Source organism: Rousettus aegyptiacus, unplaced genomic scaffold (assembly GCF_014176215.1).
Source record: "Rousettus aegyptiacus isolate mRouAeg1 unplaced genomic scaffold, mRouAeg1.p scaffold_m13_p_7, whole genome shotgun sequence".
NCBI classification, from domain to species: domain Eukaryota; kingdom Metazoa; phylum Chordata; class Mammalia; order Chiroptera; family Pteropodidae; genus Rousettus; species Rousettus aegyptiacus.
This window is the reverse complement of record NW_023416310.1, coordinates 95069343-95094590: the sequence shown is the minus strand read 5'-3', so window position 1 is coordinate 95094590 and position 25248 is coordinate 95069343. Positions and strand designations below refer to the sequence as shown.

The 25248-nt window shown below is 39.9% G+C and overlaps 1 protein-coding gene across 3 annotated transcripts in view; it reads left to right on the top strand.

Moving 5' to 3' along the window:
- Positions 1-25248, top strand: part of ARHGAP26 (Rho GTPase activating protein 26) — a 384667-nt gene that overhangs the window by 204082 nt on the left and 155337 nt on the right. For all 3 annotated transcript variants that reach the window (XR_001594606.2, XM_016126539.2, XM_016126542.2), the window contains exons 13-14: positions 14248-14313; positions 18263-18337. Coding sequence is in view for 2 of the 3 variants with exons in the window: in XM_016126539.2 (XP_015982025.1) it covers positions 14248-14313; positions 18263-18337 (141 nt within the window). In the remaining variant the exon portion in view is untranslated. The remainder of the gene's footprint in view (positions 1-14247; positions 14314-18262; positions 18338-25248) is intronic.

The window sequence follows — 25248 nt, the reverse complement described above, 5'->3', positions numbered from 1 at the left end:
AATTTAATGAAAATTACCTATAATACCACCCTCAGAGATATTTTCTTACTGCCTTTTTTTAATGATTTCTTATGTGTATTTGTCAATGTCAATATGTATTTTGACTCTATTGACATTATACTGAATAAATTGTTAAATCTGTTTTAAAAATTCACGAGCATTATCCCATGTCATGAAAATTGTTTGTAAATACCATTTGTATTGGTGATTTAATATTCTGTCGTAGGATTATATCCTAATTTGTTGAACCATTTCCTAACATTGGACTTCCATGTTGTTTCCAGATTTTTGCTATTATGAGTAACATCAGCCTGAGCATCCTTGTACCTCAGTTTTTATACATACCTCAGATATTTCCTGTGGGTAGGTCCTGCCATGTGGATTGGAGAGAGCTATTTCCATGGAGGGTACTAAGGGAATGGTATAGATTAGCATGCTGACACATTGGCTGTGGAACTGTGGATTAGAGCTGGACGGACCTCTCTGTGCTTCCTTTCTTTTTTATTTTTTTTTTTCTGTAAAATAGGAATAATAGCGCCTACCTCAGAAAGTTGCCGGGAGGATTAAGATTCAGCACAGTATCTGGCATATTAGCTTGTAAATGCTTAATTACTGTTTGTTCTTATCCTTCTCATTATCTGGTCATGCCTGTTACTCTCTCAGATGAGAAGGAAGAGCTCATGGTATTGGCAGGACTGCTCCTGAGGGGAGCAGGGAGGAGGAGGAAGAGCGACAGCCAATACTCCTGCTGATTTCAGGCTTGGCGCCTCATGAGAGTCAGTTCATTTAATCCTTATGAGTGTATTTCTCAGAGTGGGGTATGGACATGACTGGTGGTATCTAAGATCATTTTAGATGTACTCAACAAACATTTTAAATTACCGTTTAAAATGGGGAGGGGCATAAGTACACATAAACCTCCTGGTTTTCTAAATGTTATTGCTTAGCACAGAGGTTGGCTTTTTTAGTAAAGGGCCAGATAGTAAATGTTTTTGGTTTTGTGGTACCACTGAATTGTACTGTTGTAGTGTGAAAGCAGCCATAGACGTTAGAGAAATGGATGGGTGTGGGTGTTAACTGGTAAGACTTTATTCACAAAACAGGCAATGGTGAATTTGGCCTATGGACTATAGTTTGTTAACCCTTAGCTTAATAAAAGGATAAATTTTTAAAAATTAGTCTAAGATGGCAGGAAATCATGACAGGGAGCGTGACAGTGGTATGTGAATGGTTGCGTTTGGAGAAATGCTGTTCATGGCCAAATTGACAGTTGAGCAGACAGGCTTAAAGAGGTCCAGGTAGCACAGCTGAGAAGTAGTGGAGCCAACATTCAAACTAGAGTCTGCCTGATTGCCAGAGTCATGCCCTTACCACCTCTTCTTGATATTCTTGAAATCTTTGCTCTGTTCTGCCATCCTGTCATTATGTGGCCAACTCACTGGAGCTGAAAGGGGTTTTATCAACTTCCAGCACCTAACCCACCCAGCTCTTTGTGGCTGAGGGGCCATTACATATTTCTTCTTAGGGAGCCTCCTCTAATGAGTGGCCCCTCACATACTGCGTATAACGCTGGGAGAGCCAGAGTAATACGTTTCAGTGACTTTGGAGCTTCCCAGGTGCAGAACCGTAACACAGCCCGCTACCCTCCTGCAGGCATTTGGCAGCACAAGCAAAGCTGCTTTTTATGTTGTTCTGTTGCATGTGCGCATCACTCTTAAGGCCATCTTTCAGCTCAGACCTCCTGACAGCATTTCACCAGGGCTTTTCTTGTCTCATGAGGATGGGATCGAGGACTGGGAGAGGAGATGGGGAGGGCATCATTACCTTTGTTCTGTATGCCTATTGCCCTCGCTCCGATTGGTACATTCCCTTTATCTCTGTGCCTCAGCTTTCCTTGATCTGTAAAACAATAAAAGAGATTTAGTCTTGAAAATTATAGGAAAAGGCTTGATGGAATGGCATGGATCACTGTTTTTATTGTTGTTGTTGTTTGTTTATTTTTTTAAGGTTTTATAGCCTTGAACCATTACTAAGACTCTAACAGTCTCATGAAAGCACCAGAGAACAGAAAAGAGATTTCTTTTCCTTTTGTTTCTAGTCACCTTCAGTCTTTTGCTGTTAGAATGCCTACAGTTGAGAGGCAGGAGAAGGCAGCCACTCATAACCAGGATCCCTATGGGGTCAGAGCCATCCAGTGGCTGCCAGGTCTCCACTGGTCGGTATCTTATAAATAGAACATTTCCCCTTTTAAACTTGAGAAGGATGGATGGCAATAATGGGTGTGGCGACCTGGCCTCCTATGTGCTGGCCCACGAGGCAGTCAGCTGAGTACACCTTCCCCTCCAGCTTTCCGTCCACGCCTGCCAGGCCTGGGCTGATAGAAGACAGGTGCTCGCTCGCTCGTGCGCTCCTTTGCCGGTGTTCCCTTCCAGCTGCCCCTGCTCCTCCTTTGGCCCTTTTTCTTTCCCCTTCCTCCTATCTCCTGTGCCATGGCAGGTTTCTGTGGCCACCACTTTCATTTCTTGAGCTGCAATCAGGCAAGATAGTGTAATACTAGCTCACTTAAGTGCTGACTTTCTGTACCTCTTTTCATTGTGATTTGTGCGCAGTACAATTGCTCAAATTATATTTAGTTGAACAGTAACACCCCCACCTTGAGAATATTCCTGGCTGGGGTGGTGGTTAGGGCCAGTAAGAGAAGAAGGAATAAGTCGTTTGTTCACAGATTTTATTATTGGGGTTCCCAGCCATTTTGTTTGGTGAGACCCCACGCCTCAGAAATATGACGGACAGTGATGCTCCTCAGACTCACCTAGACAATCAGAAGCCTTTTTGCTTCTCCTAAATCACACTTAACAAATCCATTCCCTTTCTCAGCCAACTTTAGACTGACAGATGCAGTGTGCAACTTTGCTGTGGCCTAATATTCTCCTTTTCCTTGGCAATGTGGGCTCTATAGTGACAGCAAGCCATGGTCTGGCAGGTGTGACCCACCCCTTGGCATCCCAGTTTGGGCATCAGGCCAGCAACAGTGAGAAGATCCTTGGCTGCATCTTTAACTCCTAAAACCCAATGCAAGGGGTTGTTGAGGCAGAGACTGAGAGTTCCCGTTCTGCCACCAAGTGAAGGCTCTTGGTAATGTTTACCAGGCGTAGACTCTATATAGAGCAGTGTGCTCGGTGTTTGACATGCATTTGTCATCTCATCCTTATAAGAACCCTATAAGGTAGATAGTGTTGTTGACCTACTTACAGATGAGAAAACTGAGGCTTCATTCTCAGTGCAAACTTGTAGTTAATTAAAATCATTCCTTCCCACCCTAATCAGAGTGTTCAGAGCATGCAACTTGCATTCAGCATGTAAGATTTAGCAGGAGCTATCATGCACTGCTGCCCACAGTGGGGATAGTATTGAGCAGTGGTTGGGAGCATGGGCTCTAGAGTCTTATTACACACATGGACCAGAATCCCAGACTCACAACTTACTGTGTGATCTTGGGAAATTCATTTCTCCAGGCCTTAGTTTCTTTATCTTAAGATGAGGAAAGCTTTAGTACCTATATTATTTGTTTGTTGGATTAAATGGGATTAGGATAGAATTCCTTCGTTAAATTGTGCCTGGTATTCTAGGCAATCATTAAATACTGCTCTCTGCTATTGTTATTATCAATAACTTATCCAAAACCAGAGGCTATTTATATAAAAACATGAACTGGACAGTCTCTTTGGAGTTCCTCAGAGTGCCTCACAGATATTGCCTTATTTGATTTTCACAAGGCCTGATTTTACAGATGAGGAGAAGGCTCAGAGAGGTGAAGTGTGCCCATGTACACAACCACTTAATAGTGGCTCGGTGCAGATCATAGGCCTCTGATTCTGAATGTCCTCTCTTTTCCTGCTCTTTGCTGCCTCAGAGTTTGTTGTGACCAAAAAATATCTAAACCATTCCTAGGGCAGATCAAAGTAAGAGGACAGGTAGGTAAAAGCAGGAAAGGGATCTAGATGGGCAGAGGCAATTGGTTTTCTGCATTAAACTCTCCCACTTTCAGAAAGCTAGAGATGATCTCTTTTGGTTGAGAAATCAGTACACAACCACCTAGGCCTCAAGGCAGAAAGGAATTGAGGCCACTGGACTGTAATTCATTCTCAGGATGTCCAGATCCCTGTGTAGGAGACAAATGGTCCTGATTAATGTAGTGTGCATTAAGCATTGCTCTTTCATGGCTGTCTTGATTTGGAATTTTAAGGTGGACTGGGAGACTGCAGATGTAAAAACCCACAAGAAAACACTCAATCCCCCACAAGCTGATTTTTAGCCCTCAGCCTGTACTGAGCAAGAACCCAGACACTGCCACTCTGGCTGCCTGTGACTTGCCAAGAATCGGAATACTTTACAGCTGTCTTAGAGACTCCCGTGACTCAGGCTGAGAGCTGGTAGGTTTATTTCTAGCCAGGAAAGGATTTCATCTCTTTTCCTGCTACCTATTTTACTTTCTTTTTGTCCCTCTCAGCTTATTTGTCTCTGTGTGTATCCTTGGAAACCATGAAAAAGAAGATAGATGCCTGTGTTTGTGGTAGGCTAGGGAGGAAAATTCCGATTGGCAGTATCCATGCTTAGAGGTCAGGGGATGAATGAGATCCCTATCAGTCCTGTTTGTCTTGCGCTTTCCACCGCAGAGCCCCTGAGCTCTAGAAGGTACCACTGTGTCCAGCCAGCTGCTCACCATTTGAGGCTCCTGGAGTGTGGAGACTTCCTTACCTATTGGTTTCTGTTTCTTAGCAAAAATGTAGATTATACTTGTTTCTTTATTTAGGAAATATTTATTGAAGCTACAATAATGAATAAGTCAGATAAAGTCCCTATTCTCGTGGAGTTATACTATTGAGCGAAACTGACAACAAACAGTAAGTAAGTAGACATAGGCATACTTTCAGGTGGAAAGAAGTGCTATGAAGAAATAAGAGCAAAGGGATAGAGAGTAACAAGGGAGGGGTAGCTTATTTTAGATGCCTGGAGCAGAGAATGCCTCTCTGAAGAGGTAATATTTGAGAATACCAAACAAAGGGGTTGGGGGTAAGACATGTCAAGAGCTCAGAGATGAACATTGCTGGCAGAGGGACCAGCCCTTGCAACAGCCCTGAGGTGGTGGGAATGAACTAGCTGTGTTCTGGGGATATCAGGAAGGGCCATGTGACTGGATTGGAGGAGGCCAAAGAGAAAGTGGTCAGGTTGGCTGGGGACCACACTACGTGAGGCCACGGTCAGGAGGTAAGATTATGTTCTGCGTGTCATGAGAAGTCCCTAAAGAGTGGCGATTAGGCGAGTGACATGAGCCAATGTATATTTGTAAAAGATGCTTCTGGCTACTACTAGGTGGAGAATAAACTGTAGGAGCCAAAAGTAGAAAGTAGAAGTCTATTATAGCAGTCCATGCAAAAGATGACTGTGGCTTAGATCAAGGTATTAGCAATAGAGATGCTGAGAAGTAGTGGATTCTAGATATATTTTTAAGTTGTTATTGATGGGATTGGTTAATGAGTTGGATATGGGCTGTTGAGAAAGCAAGGAATCGAGGATGACTTTAAAATAGGACATCTTGCTGGTAGAATATGATACCCTTCCATCTTGTCTTTTCATCCAGGTTGATTGTAGTGCCTGGTCTGGAACAAGTTAGGACAGTATTTCCCAAGCGTATTATTTGTGTATCATCTCTATGATTTTTTTTTTTACATGTACATATACCACTTGTATTATTACTTACTTTTAAAAAAATCCATTCACTCTTTTTAACCTAAATTTATTTTAAAAAGATGTGGTATGTGTGATAAACCAGTGAACTTCCAATATTCATTAAAATAAGTATACAACTATTACAAATATTTTTTTGTGAACCACTTAGAATTATTTATTTCATATACCACCAGTGGCACAAGACAACAGTACTTATTAGGACATAAAGCACTGGTGAATCGTTACCAGTTGGGTAATGTGGTATAGATATTGATAAGTAATTAATAGTCAACAATCATTTCTGTTGGTCTTTAGTGATAATAATTTTAATTGATCGTGATAAAATGTCATCCCATATTTCAAGTGTGATTCTCATGCCTCCTGAGGCATAACATCTGGGAGGGCACTGAGAATCTGCATGCCTCCGACTGCTCTGGTTCACTAGATTTGAGGACTGCTAGTGGAGTGGAAGGGGCAGAATTCAGAAAATGTGATTTCCAGCCCCTGGTCCATTACTGACTAGTCGTAAACTTCAGCAGAAGAGTAGGGAGGAGAAGAGTAAGAGCTCGAATCCTGGTTCCATTGCTCACTAACACCATCGTCTTCCAGAAGTTCCTTAACCTGGGCTGAGCCAAGGTTTCCTGCCTACAAAATAAGGACGATGATGACGATGATAGGATGCTTTTAAGTGCTTAGCCCAGAGCAACAGTCTGTGCAGTGACTGTTAGCTACTGTTATTATCATTGTTTTTACCACTTAACCTCATGGGCCTGGCTTTTCTCATCATCAGTACCTAACAGATATATTGGGAAAATCAAATAAGGTATAATTTATTAATTTAGTCTATAAACAGTAATGTATTATCCTTTATTATACACATTAGTGTGGAAATACAGCAAGAAGTCATTAGAACAGTAACAATATTTACCCCATGGGATTACTGTAAGGATAACATGAATTTGGGTCTAAAAAGTATTTCATCAACTGGAAGTTTTTATTCAAATATTAGATGTTATTACATCCTAATACTGGTAATACTGGTAATGACCATTTATTGAATACCAAATAAGTCACAGTTACTGTATATTTTATTTGATCCTTGCAACACCTAAATGGGTTATCACCACTATACAGGTAAGACAGGTGAGTCTCAGAGCAGTGAAGAACCTTGCCTAAGATCGTATCCAGCCAGAGATGGCAGACACAGGATTCTAATCCAGGTCTGTCTACCTTTAAAGCTCATTGTTCTCTTTCCGGTACATACCACTTCTGTCTATGTGATTTCAGTTAATATTAAAGTTAGTTCATATCTCCTGAATAATACCAGCTAGGGAGCAGAGTATAGGGCAGAGTAGGCAGTGGTGTGGGATGGAGCACAGGGTCTTGGGGAGCTGTTCGGGGATTAGAAATTGTCTGTGGGTAATCCCCAAAGTAGAAAATTCATACTTGGACAATTAAGAACCAGTTGTTCAACTTTCCTGAGCTCCACTGGCAACTTGTGAGAGCTGCTACCATGAGTACAGTTTCCCAGGGGCCACGGCCAGAGAGCCTTGGCACTTCTGGGGCTTCATATAATTAGGAGAAAAGATGTGAGCCCCTCCGAGTGCGTGAGTCAATTGTAAATCTATTGTCCAGGTGGATTTCATATTCAATTCAATGTGGGTGTTTTTCTTCATGGCTTTTAATGGTGCTGAAATTGATTAAATTCAGAAGGAGCGAGGCTTGCCAGACTCTAAAGAGCAAATCACATTGGGAAATTGAGCAAATTTCTGTGGTGAGAACATGCCCCTGGAGCTGTCCATAAAACGTCCATAAAATGGTGGCCTGCTCACAATAACTCTAGACAATCGCCTGTATCTATCCATGTTAAAAGCGGGGCAGCAACTTCCTTTACTCCTCAGTTCTTTTGTTTTTATCCAGCACGCCCAGCAAATTCTGTTTCTTCCATAAGATATTCGAAAGTTGTTTTTTTGTTTTTCGTGTTTTGTTTTTTTGATCAAAGGGAAATGGAGTTTCTGAGGGGAAAGAATTTCAGGCTAGGAAACACCTGTAGAATACCAGCTTTAGGAAAGTGGTAATCCATTCTGCGGTGTGTTTGAGACTAATCCAGTAGATCAGCACCTCTCCTTTGAAAAAGGATTTGTCTCCTGGAGGTCTGGTAGAATTCCTAGGATGTGTATGGGGGGTAACTTTAGAGTGTGTCCCATAGCATTGTTTTCACAGACGAACGTCTGCCAGTCAACCTATGGTATGGAAAGGTCCCCTCTGTTCAACATTGGTGATTTGGCCACTTGCCCAATTTCTTGGTGTTCTGAGGATTGGAGTAGGACAACAACAGCAAGCCAGTGCTTTTCAGAAAGGGGGCTCCTGGGCCAGAACAGTGAGGTCTGGTGGGTAGGCACTAAGCTCTAGGGGAGAATGTGCTTGTTTTCTAGGGCCTTCCTCAACCTTTATCTGTTTAGATAACCCAGTTAGTATGATGTGCAGGAACCAACCCTCCCATCGCCAGTCCTAGGTTCATGCCACATATGCTAGGTGATGACAATGCCTCAATGAACAAGTAGAGGATTTCTAAAAGTGTCCATGGAAACCTAAACTTGATTTTGTCTTCTCTGCTTCATGCATTGGCATGTACAGTTTTTGTTTTTCCTTTCTCTTGGACTCATTCTTGGCACTGTACTGCTAGGTGGTAATATCTCTTTGTATTGATACAGGAAGGAAGGAAGTGGTTAGATCAGGCCATTCATTTCTTTATTTAACCATTGTTTCCTCACAAAAGATGAAAAAGCTGAGGGCCATAAGCTTAAATAACTCACCTACTGTCATAGGATTTTTATCAGTTGGAACTTGAAAGGTCATTTTGACTATACCACACTGTGCCTCAGTTCTTCCCACCATTCAGGCACCAATTTGCTACCCATGCATCCAAAATGAAAAGCTACACAAATTGGAAAATTGCGTGCTTCTACTTTCTATCGAACACTGTATAGACAGTGAAAGACAGTTATATAATACTGAACAAAATAAATAAAGATATGCACAGACCATTGCCTTCATGGATACATATCTAGTTCGGTAGACACATTTTTTATAGGATCACACAAACAAGTGTCAGCTTGCAGATGTGCTGCACACTTTGAAGGAGAGGTTGGTGGTGCTATATCCTAGTGCAGGGTGGGGCATTGACTTAGGCAGAGAGGTCAGGAAGGCTTTTTTGAGGAATCAATACTTGAAGGGAGACCTGAGGATTCGGAGTTGCTTTGGCCAAGGGGCTTCCAGGTGAAATCCACAGCCTCTGTAAAGACTGAGGAAGAAAGTGTGGTCAATTGAGTGCTCTGAAAAAAAGCCAGTGTGGTTGGGATGCTGAGATCTAGAGGAGTAGCATGAGATGAGGCTGGAGAGGTAGGCTGGGACCAGACCACACAGGGTCTGGTCCAGGCATGCTAAGGATTCAGGTTACCTTCCTGAGAGCAGTGGGGTGCTACTGAGAGATTTTAAACAGGAAAGTGGCATAGTTTGATTTTGTCAAGATCATAGGGCTACAATGTGGAAGAAAGACTGAGGGGAGCCAGAGTAGGTATGAGAAGACCAGCTAGGAGATCATTGCAGCAGTCCAGGTAACAGATGATCGAAGCCAGGATCAGGATGGCAGTGGTGAAGATGGAGAGAGCCAGACAAAATTGAGAGATATTAGGAGATAAAATTGAGGGACTTGGTAATAATTTGAATATGGGGGGTGAGATAGAGAGGGAGTGCTAAGTGTTATGGTTTTATTATAGTTCTCACCCTCTACCACCACCTATACACCTTATTTTTTTAAGGCGCAAAAAGCCAGGAAAAGCATCTCAAGTAGGGCACTATGAGCTACTAGAAGCTGCAGAGCATGGCAGTGACTATTATGCTAACATCCATGTCTGTCTACCTGGCCCACCAACCTCCTTCTTCTACATAATAAAATAATTCAATCGAACCTTATAGTATTTTGTTTCTTAAACAGTAAAACAGTCAGTTTCTGGATTTAACCTGCCTCCCTAGTCTCAGAGTTCATTCACATCCTGGGCCTGATAGCACAAACCCCATTGGTCTGCCAGGCCCTCCTGCCTCTGCCCTAAGACTATCCAAGTTGACTGAGTGTCTGCCTACTCGCCAGTGTTCTCATGTTCTCCACAGAACTTTGAGAAAATAGGTTTGTGTGACCTTGGCCCTTTCCTTTCTCTGAAAGGAGACAGAGAAACAAGGTTTCAGAAGTTGAAATGAAAGTTAAGAGGATGACACATTTCTACCTTGGCGGGTCAACCTGGGTATTTGGTGCAAGCTCTGTGAATATTCATTATATGACAACTGTTTAGGCCGCCCTGTGTGTATACCTGGGCAGAGCTGAACTTGAGACTGGGGAAGAAAGATAAGCCATAGCTTCCAGACAGAGGATGTCAGGCCTAGAGCCACTGGTCATGCAACCACTCATCGCAAGTCAAATTAAGGGAATAATGCAAGCCTAGTAGATATTTAATGAGAGATTATTTCTGGAGATTATAAGGATACAGAAATTGCAAATAAATCCCTGACCTTTTCTGAGCCTTGGCTCAGTGAAAGAGCTGAATCACCTGCTTGAGAGGATTAAGGACAGCCACTTCCATCTGGCAGGCCACTCAGACTTTTTCTGTCATTAGCAACTGCTCGGTGGTGATGGTGTTCTAAACCTTTTAGTGGGAACTTGATTTTCAGAGTAGGAGATCTCAATTAACTTAGATTATATACCTGCCGGGCAGAGAGCAGGACTAATGATCTGCTTGTGTATGCATTATAGTCCCTATCACATTAGTGGTACTTGGTGCTTGTTAAATAATAAAGCAGTTGTTAATCATTAGTAACCTAATTATGACGTCAGCAGGAAACTCAAGTTGATGAGAGTAGAAGTCAGACGTGTGTGTGTGTGTGTGTGTGTGTGTGTGTGTGTGTGTAACAAACACAGAGATGGAGAGAGAGAGAGACAAAGAGATACAGGGAGGGACTGGGGCAGTGGGCAGTGATATAACTTATACCAGTTCCAGCTTAGAGATTTAAAGGAATGATAGTTAAATTATATTTCATGAGTTTCTTGTTGGGCATTGTAGTTTAATATATATTCCATTCCTTAAAATAGTTTCATCTGTTTGTAAAACTAATAATTATCATCACTATGCAAGTTGGACGCATTAGAGGCTAACAGTTATCTTGACCTCTTAATGTTTGATTTTGAAATATGTGTTATATATATTTAAACTTAGACAACTAATGTATACTAATACATACTGTGTTACATGTGTAAGACCTTTATGTATAAAATCCGTGTAAGATTTATTTAAAGAAAAGGGGTTTGCTGGTTTAAAACAAATTAGAGGACTTCTAATGTTGAGGAAATCAAAGGAGGAACATTTACTCAGATTTTTTTCTTCCTTAAGAGTGTTGTTTGCCATTTTCCAAAAAAAGTAATTATAGTTCATGTAGGTTAATAGAATTTAAGTTTTTCTGGATATATTTACAAATTCTATTATATTCTTTTCCGTTACTCATTACTTACCTAGAAAAGGATCTGACTTTTCACAGTTTCACAGGAAAAGTTTCAAGAACTGATTTGCCTCTGCAGAGTTATGTCTAGCTGTGTCCTTACTTCTGCTAGTTGTGCTGACAGCTTTATAAGCATGTATCTTCCTGCAACTGTTAGTTGCCAGGTTTTTTCCAATTTTCCAAAACTTTAAATTTCTAAAACTTCTCAAACTTCATGGGGGTAAGGAAGCAAAAGAGTCTTTGTTCAGGACAGAAGAAAGCCATGTTCACAAACTTCCTCTTAAAACGTTCAAGTTCAGAATCAGCTTCAATTGCTTTCAAGAGCACTGTGCAAAATGGCAGTTCTTTCTCTCCCAGTCTTCTTTGACTATCAGCCCTATGCAAAGATTCTCTTAAGCACTTCTCAAAAGAAGAACTACAAGGCTTCAAATGACTGCGAACCAGTTATGACCATTTTTGGGAATCTCCTTAATTATAATAAGTAATTTCCCCTCTGACAAATACATTCCAGTAGGCTCCATTCTAACTACTGTATAAAGGAAAGAAAACCCTCCTGGCACACGAAAAGATGCACAAGATCCTTAATCATCAGGGAAATGCAAATCAAAACCACAGTGAGATACCACATCACACCCACTAGAATGACTATAATAAAAAAGATAGTAACAAATGTTGGCAGGGATGTGGAGAAATTGGAACCCACCTCTGTTGTTGGTGGGAATGTAAAATGGGCACTACTTTACGATGCAGTTTGGCAGATCCTTGAAGAGTTAAGCGTGGAGTTACCATATACTGAAGAGAAATAAAAATATATTTCCAAAGACTTGTACACAGATATTCCTAGCAGCATTTATTCTAATAGCCGAAAGTGGAAGTAACAGCTGACGAATGGATAAGTGAAATGTGACATATCCAGATAATGCAATATTATTTTGTCATAGAAAAGAATGAAGTATTGACATCACAACAGAGATGAATCTTGAAAACATATTAAATGAAATAAGCTAGACACAAAAGACTGCAGATAGTGTGATTCCAATTATATAGAATGTCGAGAATAGTCAAATCTATAGAACAGAAAGTAGATTAGTAGTTTCTGAGGCCTGGAATATGGGGAGAAATAGAGGATGACTACTAATGTGTATGAGGTTTTTTCGTGGGGGGTAATGAAAATGTTATAGAGTTAGATAGTGGTGATCAATTCATAACTTTGTTAATAAACTAATGGCTTATAAGCTTTAAATGGATGAACTCTGTGATGTATGAATTATATCTCAATAAAGCTGTTATTTAAAAAAACCTTCCCTTAGATTCCCCCCCAAATTTTTTCCCTTAGATTTCGATAGGATTTTGACCTGTATATTATAATTTGTTATTGGTTGAGAAATGTCTATGGTATGAGTTAATTGAGTTTCATTTGGAAAAATAGTTTTAATCTGGCTTATACTTTCATTCAGAAAGCTCAATACAACAAAATTTGCAAAGTAAATACTTGGTTCATAGTAGAAAAAACGAAGGATTGCATTATTGGGCTCCTTACAGCTTTTAAGTAATAAGAACAATGATTTGTATAGCAGTTGGTCTCCAGGGAGAAAAAGATGGTTTTCTTCCTTTTCCAGTACTTTACTTACTATCCCAGAGGCCAAGTGTGTTTATAATAATTACCACTAAGCACTAAATGTGCATATAAGATCAAGAGCTGTTTCCTTTTGGGAAGAGAAGTTTTGGGAAATTATCATTCCTTTTTAGATTGATTTGGGGAATTGTCAGTGGTTTCTGCCCCCCGCCCCAAAGGATTTTTATCTTCATTGGATCTAAATTTACCCATATAAAATAAGTATTGGAGAAAGATTCCATTTGGGTTAGATCCAAGATGAATTCACGTTCTGCTCAGTTTATCGCTTTCCCTGGGATGAAGACAAATCACTTATAAATACTCACCTTCCTACTTTCTACCATTCTCTTGTCCATTCTGAACCTGAGTTTGCAGAATGTTTCCTCCTGATGTCTAAAAGAGATCAAAGATGAACCCATTCCTAAACGTTGCCACACAGATCATTATCTTTGGTTAAAGAGGTGTGGGCATGAATGTTGGTAGGTTTCCAGCATTGTCACTAGGGTGGAAATTGGTTCAGTGCTGTGGAAAAGGTTGCTGCTGTTGATAATTTATTGTCCAAGTGACATTAATGGGTTTTGGAGCAGATGAAAAACTCAGTCACCACCTGCTGATTACCACATAGAAGATGACTATGCTGTCTTAGTTCTTTCTTCTTCTTCTTGTAGCGTTTCTGTTCCTGGCTGCTTTAATTTTCCTCTAGGTCACGTTTCCTTTTTTCTAGCCACCTAAGCAGGATTTTACTTCTTTCTTTAACTCAGGTCACATTTAAAGCAGTTAGGTGGTGTAGATTCTGGTGTCAGCCTCCCACATATTAGCCCTGCAACTTTAGCTAAGGTATCTATCAGGCTTTGTGAAATCTCAGTTTATTCATCTGTAATACAGGGCTAATGATAGTATAAGCCTAGAAGACTTGCTAGGATAAAACAAGATGGTCTATGTCAACCACTTACCCAACATTTATTGAGCACTTGATTTATGCTTTTTGAAGGCAACCAGTAAGCAATTAGTCCTACAACTCCTGATAATAACAAAATAATGTAAAGGATGCCTAGTTACTCTGGTAGGTGCTCATCATTTTATGCTGTAGTTCCTTTAGCTATAAATTGAGGATAACCTTTCAGAGTTACTGAAAGAATTAAATGAGATAATATACACAAAGCACTTAGAACTATTCCTGGCATATGGTAAGGTCTCAGTGAATACCAGCTAATTTTGTTTTGTCATTCCTATACCTTTAGTGGGAAAATTTAAAGAATACACCATGGAACTGAATCATACTGGGTTGGTCAAGTCTTGTCCCGAGGTTGATTTGCGTGGCCAGCAACTTGACTCTCCTTCTCTTCCTCTTTCAGCTGCACAGTTGGACAGCGTTGGCTTCAGCATAATCAGGAAATGCATCCATGCTGTGGAAACCAGAGGTAAAGTAGTTCAACAGATGGCATCATTCTCAGTGAAGGTCACACATCTGGGGAGGAGGCAGACCTGCTACCTGCTATTTTCCGATTTTAAGTGACTCATTCACTCTCCAAGTGCCATTGTTGGTGTGTTTCCACGAGTCACGTTGCTCTGAAGTTGGAGCTCTCAACCCATTTGGTGTCGTCAGCCTCTTTTATGTATTCAAATGCATGCACATCAAATATGAGGGATTATAAGGAAACCAATTACTGAAGTTCAGTTAGTAAAATATTAAGAAACATAGTTGTAATATAATAATATGTGTTTCTTTGTTGACACTTTAAATAACAACTTATAGTGGTGGGTTGATAACTAGCATAGTTTGGAAATAGTGATATTCTGAAGTGTCTGTAACAGTTATAATACCTTATGAAAATACCTGTGACTTCTGACCAAGTTGCAGGTACTGCTAATACTACTGTGATTTGTTGCTTATATCATAATGGAAGGAAATGATTAATTTTCAATTATAGGTTAGTAAAAATAAAGGTGTAATTGTTTTCCTGTCTAAGTTCATAGACATCCTGAGTTCTCTGGTGGACCTCTTAGTGTCTGTTGCCCCAGTTTAAGGACCCTGCTCTGGGAGGTTGTCTCTGAGGCCTATCCTGGTAGGAAGAATAGGCTAGGCTCCTAGTTTCTGCAGTGGCACTGAAGTCAGGCTCTGACTGTCACACATTGACCTTTCTCCATGGTCCATAGGAACAGGACTTTGAGGAAAGGGAAGTTGGTTCATCTCGATGGTTTTGCCTCCTCCTCCAGGTTTGCCACAAAGGCAATTTCTCAGCTCTGACAATTTGAAACTTTGAGTACACTGGTCTGTATCCCTGAGAAACACTGATAACTGTCTCTCCACTAGATTTGATTTGAACCATTGTTGAAAATGTGAATCTTATTTATTGTATAGCCTCTCAACCCACCTGGTCTTTTGATTTGTTTGAAAGAAGTTCTGTCTTTTAAAGCAAGATCCATAGCTCTTGCTAGTTGAGAAATATAAGCATCTTTCTAAAGTCTATAAAACATCAAGTAGAGAAGGAAAAAAACCTAACCTTATAAGCCTCTATTCCTATGTTTTCAGTCAAAAAATATTCTTTCTAAGATGGTTATTTAATGTGTGCTAACTCTTTGTAAATGTCTGCTTATTCTGCTGTGTCTTCTTTCAATAAGGAGTTAAGACAGCTTACAAAGATATGTAAAATATAATCAAAACATAAAGTAGAAGTAAATGAAGTTTCTGGAATTGATCTTGAGGAAATAAGGGCATGGATCAGGTTTAGTCATAAGGTTGTTTACCTAAAGGTGGTGTTAAAGTGAAAAAAATCAGAAATTGGCCAAAAGTCTCAGAAATTGATTAAATCAGCAGTGGTATATTCATGCAGCAAAAAACTCAGAATTACTAAAAATGTAATGGAAATACATTTATTGACATTAAAGATTTTTATTATATACAGTAAGTGAAAAACAGAAGTTATAAAACAGCCCGCTGAGTAGGAACCCATTTTGGGGATGGCAGAGAGAGGGGAGATGTGTACCTGCACAGGTATCCTTGTATTGTCAGTGGGTCTCCCTGCTGTTTTTATTGTCTTCCTTTAATTTATCTATTTTTTATAACTACCATTTCTAAAGTTTTTAAAGTAGGCGTAACAAAGGTAATTTTTCACAGGCGTTTTGAAATGCTTTTCATTTTAAAAGAAAAGCATGAGAGATATAAGAGATACAGGGTTAACAAGAGTAGAGGCAATAAAAATGGAGCCATAAGTGAGTTCAAAACAAAACTCTCCTCCCCTCCCCTCCACTGTGAAGTTCACACACTTGCCTGAAGGGGGCCCCCTGATTGTTGTTCAGTTTTCAGCAGCCAAAACTGGGAGAGAAACAATCATTTAAAACCCTTCTTTGAGTCTGTATGGTAACTGCAAACCAGTAGCTCTGGACACAACTTTTTCTGATGTGAAGGTGAAAATATACATGATAAGTAGTGAGGAAAAACAGGGTCTCCAGCTGGTTTGGTCTCTTAGCTTCTGCCTCCGAAAATGATGTTTTAACTTCTAGGAAAGTTTTCATGTAGCACAAAGAAGAGATAAGGGCAGTGTGAGTTAAATGCCATTTTAACATAACTACACGAAGGAAGTAGCTATTTCTCTACTGCAGTGCATGTATGTACACACCTATTAGTGGTGACCAGAGGTGAACAGACCTCCCATACTTTATGGGGTTCATTAATCATTGTCAAATGGGAACTGGAATTGTGTCAAGTTCCAGGAAAGCACAAAGACAAAAGAATGAGATACACTTTAGAAAAGACGAGCTCTAGAATCCACCATGTTACTGAATAGTGGTTCTGCTACTGAGTAACTTGGGGCCTATCCCTTAGTTTTTGACCAAGGTCTCCTAGCTCATGAACCATGAAGGATGATGTACATGCTTTTACAGATCAGTTCTAGCTATAAAATTCCATCATTCCAAACCACTTCCTTTTTATTCATTAGTTCCATTTTTATATAGCATAAAGACTTTGCAGAATCTGCCTTTTCCCAAATTTCTTCCAGGAAATTTTATTTTGACCCCAAAGTAGTAGTTCTGATGGAGGTAACTCCTGTTTTATTCATTCTATCATGTATCATATACTGAACTTGGTGCTAGGGATATAATGGTGAGGAAGATAGAATCACTGTACTTAGAGTTTACATTGTACTTGTGGAGAGAAAGACAGGAAACCGAATAAGAAAATTTTAGGTATTATTAACTGTTATAAAGAAAAGAATACTAGCCAATAGTGTTGGTCATGCGATGCATTATACTGAAGAGACTGCATTTAAGGTGAGACCTGAACATGAAGAGATCTGGGAGAGATATGTTCCAGGTGGAGGAAATCTTGTGCAGAGGCTGTGATTGGGGAGCCTGAGCGTGATATGGGGGAGACGCAGGAAGGCCAGTGTGGCAGCGCAGAGTGAGGGTGGTTGATGATGTGGTTAAAGGTAGGTTGGTGCTCAACTGTGTAGGGCCTTGTCGGTACAGTAAGTTTTGAATGTGATCTAAATGCATTGGGGAACCACTGGAAGGTATTAAGAAAAGAGATGGTTTGAATAGATTTACTCTTTGAAAAGTTCACTTTGGCTATTGGTTAGAGAATGGGCATCAGGAGAATAAGATAGGAAGCAAGAGATCAGTTAGTTGAGAGGTATCAGATATGAGCCTAGGACTAAAAGGAGAAAAGTCATTTCTTGTCATTTGGTCTAAATATCCCTTTTTGTAAATCATACAGTGGTGATCTAATTCTTGTACTTAAACAAAGTACTGAGGCCAATTAGTTTTTGGTTCTTTGGGTTTTTGAAGGTAAACCCCTTCTAGTCCAGTTGCACATTTCCTTGGGTTGAATGAATATGGTCCCTCTTTTTTGTTGTAATGAATATTTACCTTACAAATAAATAGATTTTCTAATTTCTCAGTCTTGGCTAACATTCTCCAAAATTAAAAATGTCCTTACACTCATTATTTTCATTTTGTATGTAAAAATAGGTTGTGAGGTATTTTTCCTTTTCTGTAGTATGAATTTTTTGGCATGTCATTTTTGGCTTTTTAAGTTAATAAACTAGTTAAATATGACCTATTTAAAAGTATATATTTTGCCTCTTTCAAAACTCTTCAGATGCTGCCTTTGACAAGAGAAGAGGAAGATTTCTTTCCCTTCTAATGACTGAACTAACATGAGGGCTGCAGTGTGCAGCACATCCGTGAAATCCTAGACAGCTGTACCGAATCCCACTGCTTCGCTAAGAGCAGAGTTGAGTGACAGGGGACTTTAATTAGAGCAGCTTTTAGAAGGACCAAGAAAATGAAAATAGTGCCTTTGGCTGGGTTGGCTTGACTTGTGTTTTGACGTGCCTCTAATTAAATCATCACCGTTTCTCTTCTCAGGGATCAATGAGCAAGGGCTCTACCGAATCGTGGGGGTCAATTCCAGAGTGCAGAAGTTGCTGAGTGTCCTGATGGGTGAGTGCAGCAGTGACTCTGAGAGGCAGGCCCCGGGGGCATGGGGAGGGCACCTCTGAAGTCACCAAGTCTATAAATATGGACAGCTCCTTGGGAAGGAATCAGGGTATTCCAAGAGGTAACTCCCAGAAATCAGCTGCCTCACTCACCCGTTGTCATGGCTGCAGGAATTACTGGAAGAGATACTAAGTGAGACTGGACAAAACAAAAAATGACAGGTCCAAGTCACCACACCCTCTGTGTTTGTAAACTCGGCCACTGCCAATCCCAGTGGTGTTGGTTGCTCATGTGACCACCACACCCTACTCTGTCTTTAATAGCTCATGACTCCCTCTGTCTTCTTAGTGAGGCACACCCGATATCTGTGGAACCTCAGATCTCATGTTCCCTATTACAGAGAAGATGTCACGTGACTCTCAGACAAAATATATATAAGCAGATAATTCTTCTGATTCTCTTTATTTCTGTCATTTGAGCAGCAGAACATCTTTGCAGTTGGCTGATATAAATATAAAACTACTATCTCTAAATGTGCAGCATTCGAATTAAAAACCCATGAGCCAATAAGCCAAATTTGCCTAGGCTGCAGATTTCCTGTATTTTCAGATACGAATGCAGCCAGTCTCAATGAGTCACATGGATCTAAATGGCAAACAGATCAGATTTCACCGATCAGTGGCTGTTATTCATCCCCATGGAAGCCCAGACACGTACTTGTAGAGAAGGACTATTACTCAGGGTCCCTGGTTAGTTTTCTGTGCAGGGACATTTATCTTGTTAGTATTTGTCATTTATTTTGCCATCCCACTTTCTTATAATAGTTTTCATATGGAAAGAAATCTCCTTTCTCATGTTGATGAGAATAACTCTCTACCTCTTTTTGAGAGCACTCCTTGCCTCTTGTAGGCAAAATTCTATTGTATTGCTAGTCATGATGAGATATTTAGTTTGAAACTATGATTATTTATAAGGTACACTTGCACTGAGTATCTGTTCTTTGATTCAGACTTGATTCAGATTCAGATATAGTTCTTTAAAAAATTAAACTTTTTATTTTGAGATAATTATAGATGCACATGCAGTTATAAGAAATAATATAGAGAAATCCTGTGCACTTTTACTCGCTTTTCTCCAATAGTAACATCTTGCTAGACTATAGAACTATATTGCAACAAGGTATTGATACAATCAAGATGCAGAACAGTTCCATTACTGCAAGAATCCCTTGCGATGGTGTTTCGTGGCTACGCCCATCTTCCTCACCCCTCACCTCATCCCCATGCTTAACCCCTGGCAACCACTAATCTGTTCTCCATTTCTGTAACTGTGTAATTTCAAAGGTATTATATAAATAGAATTATACAATTTTTGGATTGGCTTTTTTTCAGTTAGCATAATTCTCTTGAGATTTATTCAACTAGTTGTGTGTGTCAATAGTTTGTTGTTTTATTGCTGAGTAGTATCACATTATACAAATGCACCACAGTTTAGCCATTCGCCTGATGAAGGACATCTGGGTTGTTTCCAGTTTGGGGAAATGACAAATAAAGCTTTTATAAACATTTGTGCACAAGTTTTTTATCTGAACATTGATTTGTTTCTGTGGGATAAAAGTCCAAGAAGACAATTGCTGGGTCGTATGTTGATATGGTTACTTTTTTGAAAATTCTAATGTAGGTAACAGTTAAGAGTCCAACAGGTATCATCCTGTCTTTTATTTCCAATGAGAGCAGCAAATATTTGTGGAGCATATGCTCTCTGAAACAGATTGTTAGGTGCTAGAAATGAAACTTCAGGAAGAGTTATTCCTTGTCTGCAGAGTGTTCAGTAGTGGAGATATATGCATACATATGAAAGCTGTAATATAAAATATACTACTACATAATATAAGTTGAATCTAGAAGATTGAGTAGTGAAGGAGAGAATAGAAGAATAATTCTGATTCAGGAAGAATTATGAACAACAGCATGGGGAAAGAAATTGGGATCTGTGGTGGCAATAGCAGAGAGTATTGATATTATTATTATTTATTTTAATATTTGAAAATACTTGAGACTGAGATAGGAGAATTAAAGCTGAAAAGCTGAGATGGCCCCTTTTTTTGAGGAACTTGAATGTCATGCTAAGGAATTTGGGTTAAAAGTTTCAATGTAGTGGAGTTGTGTGTTAAGACTCTTTGCACACAGAAGTGTCAAGAAGACAATTTAAAATAGTTTAAAAGAAAAAGAAAGCCATTTCATTGTTTATGTAACTGTTCAGTTCAAGGTGGCAGAAGAATCTGGTTGCTCCATTAACATCTTTACATTCGTTGGAGGCTTTCACACTCCTTTCTCTGGTTCCTCAATATTTGTGACCTCTGCTTTTCTCTGCATTGGCTGTATTCTTAGTGGGAATGTCCCAGATAGTCCAGCCTCAGTGGTCCTTGGAGCATGCATCACTGAGAAGAGAGTACCTTTCTTGACAGTTTTGGCAGAAAGTCTCAGGGTGGACTTTGATTGTATAGGGCCATTCGTATGGTTTATTGCATAATCTCAGGCTAGTCACATGACCTACAGCAGATGGATCCAGACAGCCTGGATCCTGTGCCTGCCTGTCTCTAGTGATCCTGTACCACCTCTGTGAGCGTGGTGGAGAGATAGGGTTGGGGGCAGGGGTTAGTCCGTAGAACCCTGTGGACTAAATAGGATTATTAAAAGAATGATGGAGGAATGTTTTTCTGAAATAATGGCTGCTGAATAATAACAAAAGTATGTCCAACACAGGTGTAACTAAATCAAGTGCTAGTCTGAGAAGATAACGCTGGCAGCAATGTGGAGCATGCTTTTGATCATGGAAATACATGGAGGAAGAAGACAGTTGCAACAGATTAGGCAGATTATCCTATCGAAGGTTGAACCAAATAGCTGCTCTGAGGTCAGGAAAAAAGAACAGGCTCAAAATGATTGGAGAGAGAATCAACAGGACTTTGTAACCAGTTGGATGTGGGGGAGTAGAAGGGTCAGAGAGATTTCAAAGATGACAGATTTTTATGTAAGATGACACTAATGAAAAGGCATATGACATTTTACAAGGGTTTGCTAATCTGAAAGAGAAGCACCTTAGTTCAGTTGTGCTAAGCAAAGTGGTATGAAAGATCTTGTTTTTATTGCTTCTCTTAGTGGCCCTCAAATAAGATATTTGTCCTGTTTTCTTCCTCACTTTTACTAAGGTTAGACAAAATAATGATGAACATCTGAGAAATGTCATGAAAAACTAATAAGTAGCAGCCGAAAGTCACAAGGCTAACTGCCTTTGCCATGGAGATATTACAGATAGACTAGGATCCAAACTGAGATTCAACCAGAGCTGAGAAATGACCACAGAGAAAGATCTAATCAAAAGTAGAGAATGGTATCTGTGATTCTCACTACCATTTAAGTTCAACAGTGTAGATCTTGGAATTGAAGAATCACCCATTAGTCCTGGGACTCCAGACCTGAAGGCAGAAAGCCCTGCCTCACTTCTGTTTTGTGAACATGCTTTACCTTCATCAGTTCTTGGTACTGGTACTAGACTGAGTTAGCCAAAAGTATAAAATTAACATGGCTCCTATACCCCTAAACCCCTCCCTGCCATGGTGGGCTGATTGTCAACCAACCATTCATTCACTATTTCTTTTTCCTATACTCATTGGATGCCCTGTTATGTGCCAGACACTGTGGATTATTTGTCAGTCTCTCAAAAGTGGAATAGTGGGTTTTTATTATGGGTTAGAATTAAGTAAAACCAGATACTTTTTTTTTTAACAATTCAATGAGTTTTTTCCCCCCGATTATAATTGGCATACCATAATATATTAGTTTCAGTTGTACAGCATAGTGATTAGAGATCTATATAACTCAACCAGGTGATCACCCCACTAAATCTAGTACCCCCTCTTCCCCTTATATATTTATTATAACATTGTTAACTATTTTCTTTATGCTACACTTTATGTCTCCATATCTATTTTGTAACTATCCATTTGTATTTCTTAATCTCTTTGCCCTTTTTCACTGTTCCCCCAAACCCCTTTTCATCTAGTAGCCCTCAAAATATTCTCTGTATCTATGAGTTTGTTGCCACTTTTGTTATTTATTTTGTTCTTTAGATGCCACATGTACGTGAAATCATGCAATATTTGTCTTTATCTGACTTATCTAACTCAGTGCAATACCCTCTAGGTCCATCAAGGCAATATCTTTTTCCATCCCTTTCCTTTTAGTCTGTGTGTCTTTTAATCTGAAGTGAGTCTCCTGTAGGCAGCATATGTAGGAGTCTTGTTTTCTTACCTATTCAACCACCCTATCTTTTGGTTAGAGCATTTACTTCTTTTCCATTTGAGGTACTTGTTGATAGAAATGTAGTTATTACCATTCTTTGTTTATGTTTTTGATACATGTTTTTTCTTCTTGAAAAAGTCCCTGCAATATTTCCTGGCTTGGTGTTGATAAATTCCTTTAGTTTATTTTTGTCTGGAAATCTCTTTATCTCTCCTTCAACTCTAAATGATACCTTTGCTGGATAAAGTATTCTTGGTTGTAGATCCTGGATTTTTATCACATTTTATCACAACCTGGATTTTTATCACATTTTATCACAACCTCCTTTGTCCTGTGCAATTTCTTTTAAGAAATCAGCTGCTGATCTTATGGGTGCTCCCTTGTAGGTAACTAACTGCTTTTCTCTTGCTGCTGTTAAGATTCTCTCTTTGTATTTAACCTTTGGCATTTTAATTATGATGTGTCTTGATGTGGGCCTCTTTAGGTTCATCTTTTTGGGACTCTCTGAACTTCTGGGGTTCTATGTCTGTTTCCTTTACCAGGTGAGGGAAATTTTCATCATTATTTCTTCAAATAGCTCTTCAACTTCTTGTTCTCCTTCAGGTACCCCTGTGATGCAGATGTTTTTACATTCAATTTTGTCCTTAAAATTTTTCTTATAGTTTTGGCTTTTTTTCTTGCCATTTTGATTGAATGTCCTTGGCTTCCCCATCCTCTACACCAGTGATTCGATCCTCTTCTTTATCCACTATGTTGATTCCTTCTAATATACTCTTCATCTCAGATAATGTGTTCTTCATTTCTGACTGGTTCCCTTTTATAATTTCCATTTCCATTTTTATGTTTTCTTATCTCTTTGTTAAAGTTGTCACTGAGTTCAACTACACTTCTCCTAAGTTCATTGAGCATCTTTGTAACCAGTGTTTTGAGCTCTGCATCTGTTAGATGGCTCGACTCCATTATACCCGGATCTTTGTTCCGTTCTCTCAAATGGTTTCTGCTTCTTTGTCTTCCCATTTTGGCTGCCTTTCTGTGTCTGTTTTTATGTATTAAGCAAAGCTCCTGTGTTTCCCGGTCTTATTAGTATGGCTTTGTGTATTAGGTGTCCAGTGGCACAGTCCTGAGAGGGGTTCAGCTACAGGACAAGTTTAGCCCCAGCCTTGTTCCTCTCCAGGGCCACTTGTTAAGATTCAGTAAGCAATCCACAGATGCTATGCTTATAGTTATCTCAAAAGGCCACACCAGAAACCGAGGCCAGCTGCCACCAGTGCGGGTTGGAGTTGGCTCAGTAAGGAGCACCAGACTTATGGAGGACACAACTGGATGTGACTTGGGTGGGGCTGCGAGTTGGGGGTGGCAGAGTTTCAAGGAATCTTCTGTGCGAAGCAACTTCTGTTATCCAGTCTGATGATGTCTCAGCTGTGGTAGTGCTGAGTCTGCACACTGGGAGAAGGAAGGGCTCAACAGAGGAACAGTGGATACCATCAGCTCTTCTACCAGGGAGAAAGCCTCACCTCCCACCCTTCCTCTGACAACTCAGTGTCCCCCTGTAAGTTTCTAGTGACCCCTGAGCAGCCAACTTGGTGCTGGTGCTCAGAGCAAGCGAGCCCATCGCCGTCAAAGCCCGATCACAGTCATGGCCCCTTTAAGAGACATCTGCCGCTGCCGGAGCCTATGCCCCACTCAGGCGCCCGGGACTGGGCAGCCTCCTGTCTTCTCCCCCTCCTGCCTTCTACCATTGCAGGTTGATTTCTTATTTCTCTCCCTAGTTGTAGTGCTTCTGTTCTTCGAGATCCCAGGCAACTCTGCTTGCTGTTTGCTCCGTGTTTGTCTCAACTTTGATGTGGTTGCAAGAGGGATGAACAAAGCCTCTGTCATCTACGCCATTTTTAGGTGCCTCAACCAGACACTTTTGATCACTTTGAGTTTACCACGTGTATGCCTAAAGTATTGGGAGGCTTTAGGTGGGAAGAGGAGGATAAGAGCCAGTACTTTGAGAACATCTTCTTTTTATTGATTAGGATTCCTTATGAAAGCTTGCCAGAATTTCTCATAGCAAATGTGGTAGAGCCTTGTGCTGGTGTCATATCAAGAGCTACACTTGACCCTTTCTTCCTAGCAACAGGTATCATTAGTCTTTGAAAGGTGAAAAAGGACTCAGGAAGACATGCAGATTCCTGGAAATAGAGTGTCTTTCATGTTCTGTTAGGTGTTTTTCTCCCTCTGAATGTTAAGTGAAGATAAACTTTTCCAAGTTTTAGCTCAACATTTTAAAAATATAAATCAGCTATATGCTTGTTCAGTACATTTGTCTCTCTTCCTGTATATATTTTAAATAACGTGTTTTTTTTTTCTGATTTGAAGTTATAAGTGGTCATGGCAAATTTTGAGAAATACAAAAATTAGAAAAGAGAAAATAAATCTAGTAGACAAGAAATAACCTTAATTGACCACTTTATCATATCACTCTCACCTTTTAAATATAATATTCTATAATATAATAAAAAGTTTATAAAATTGGAATTACACTGTGCATGTATACTGCTTTTTAAAAACTTCTTTCTTGTAACAGTATAGAGTGCCTATTTTCTGATGTTTTTCAAGTTCTTT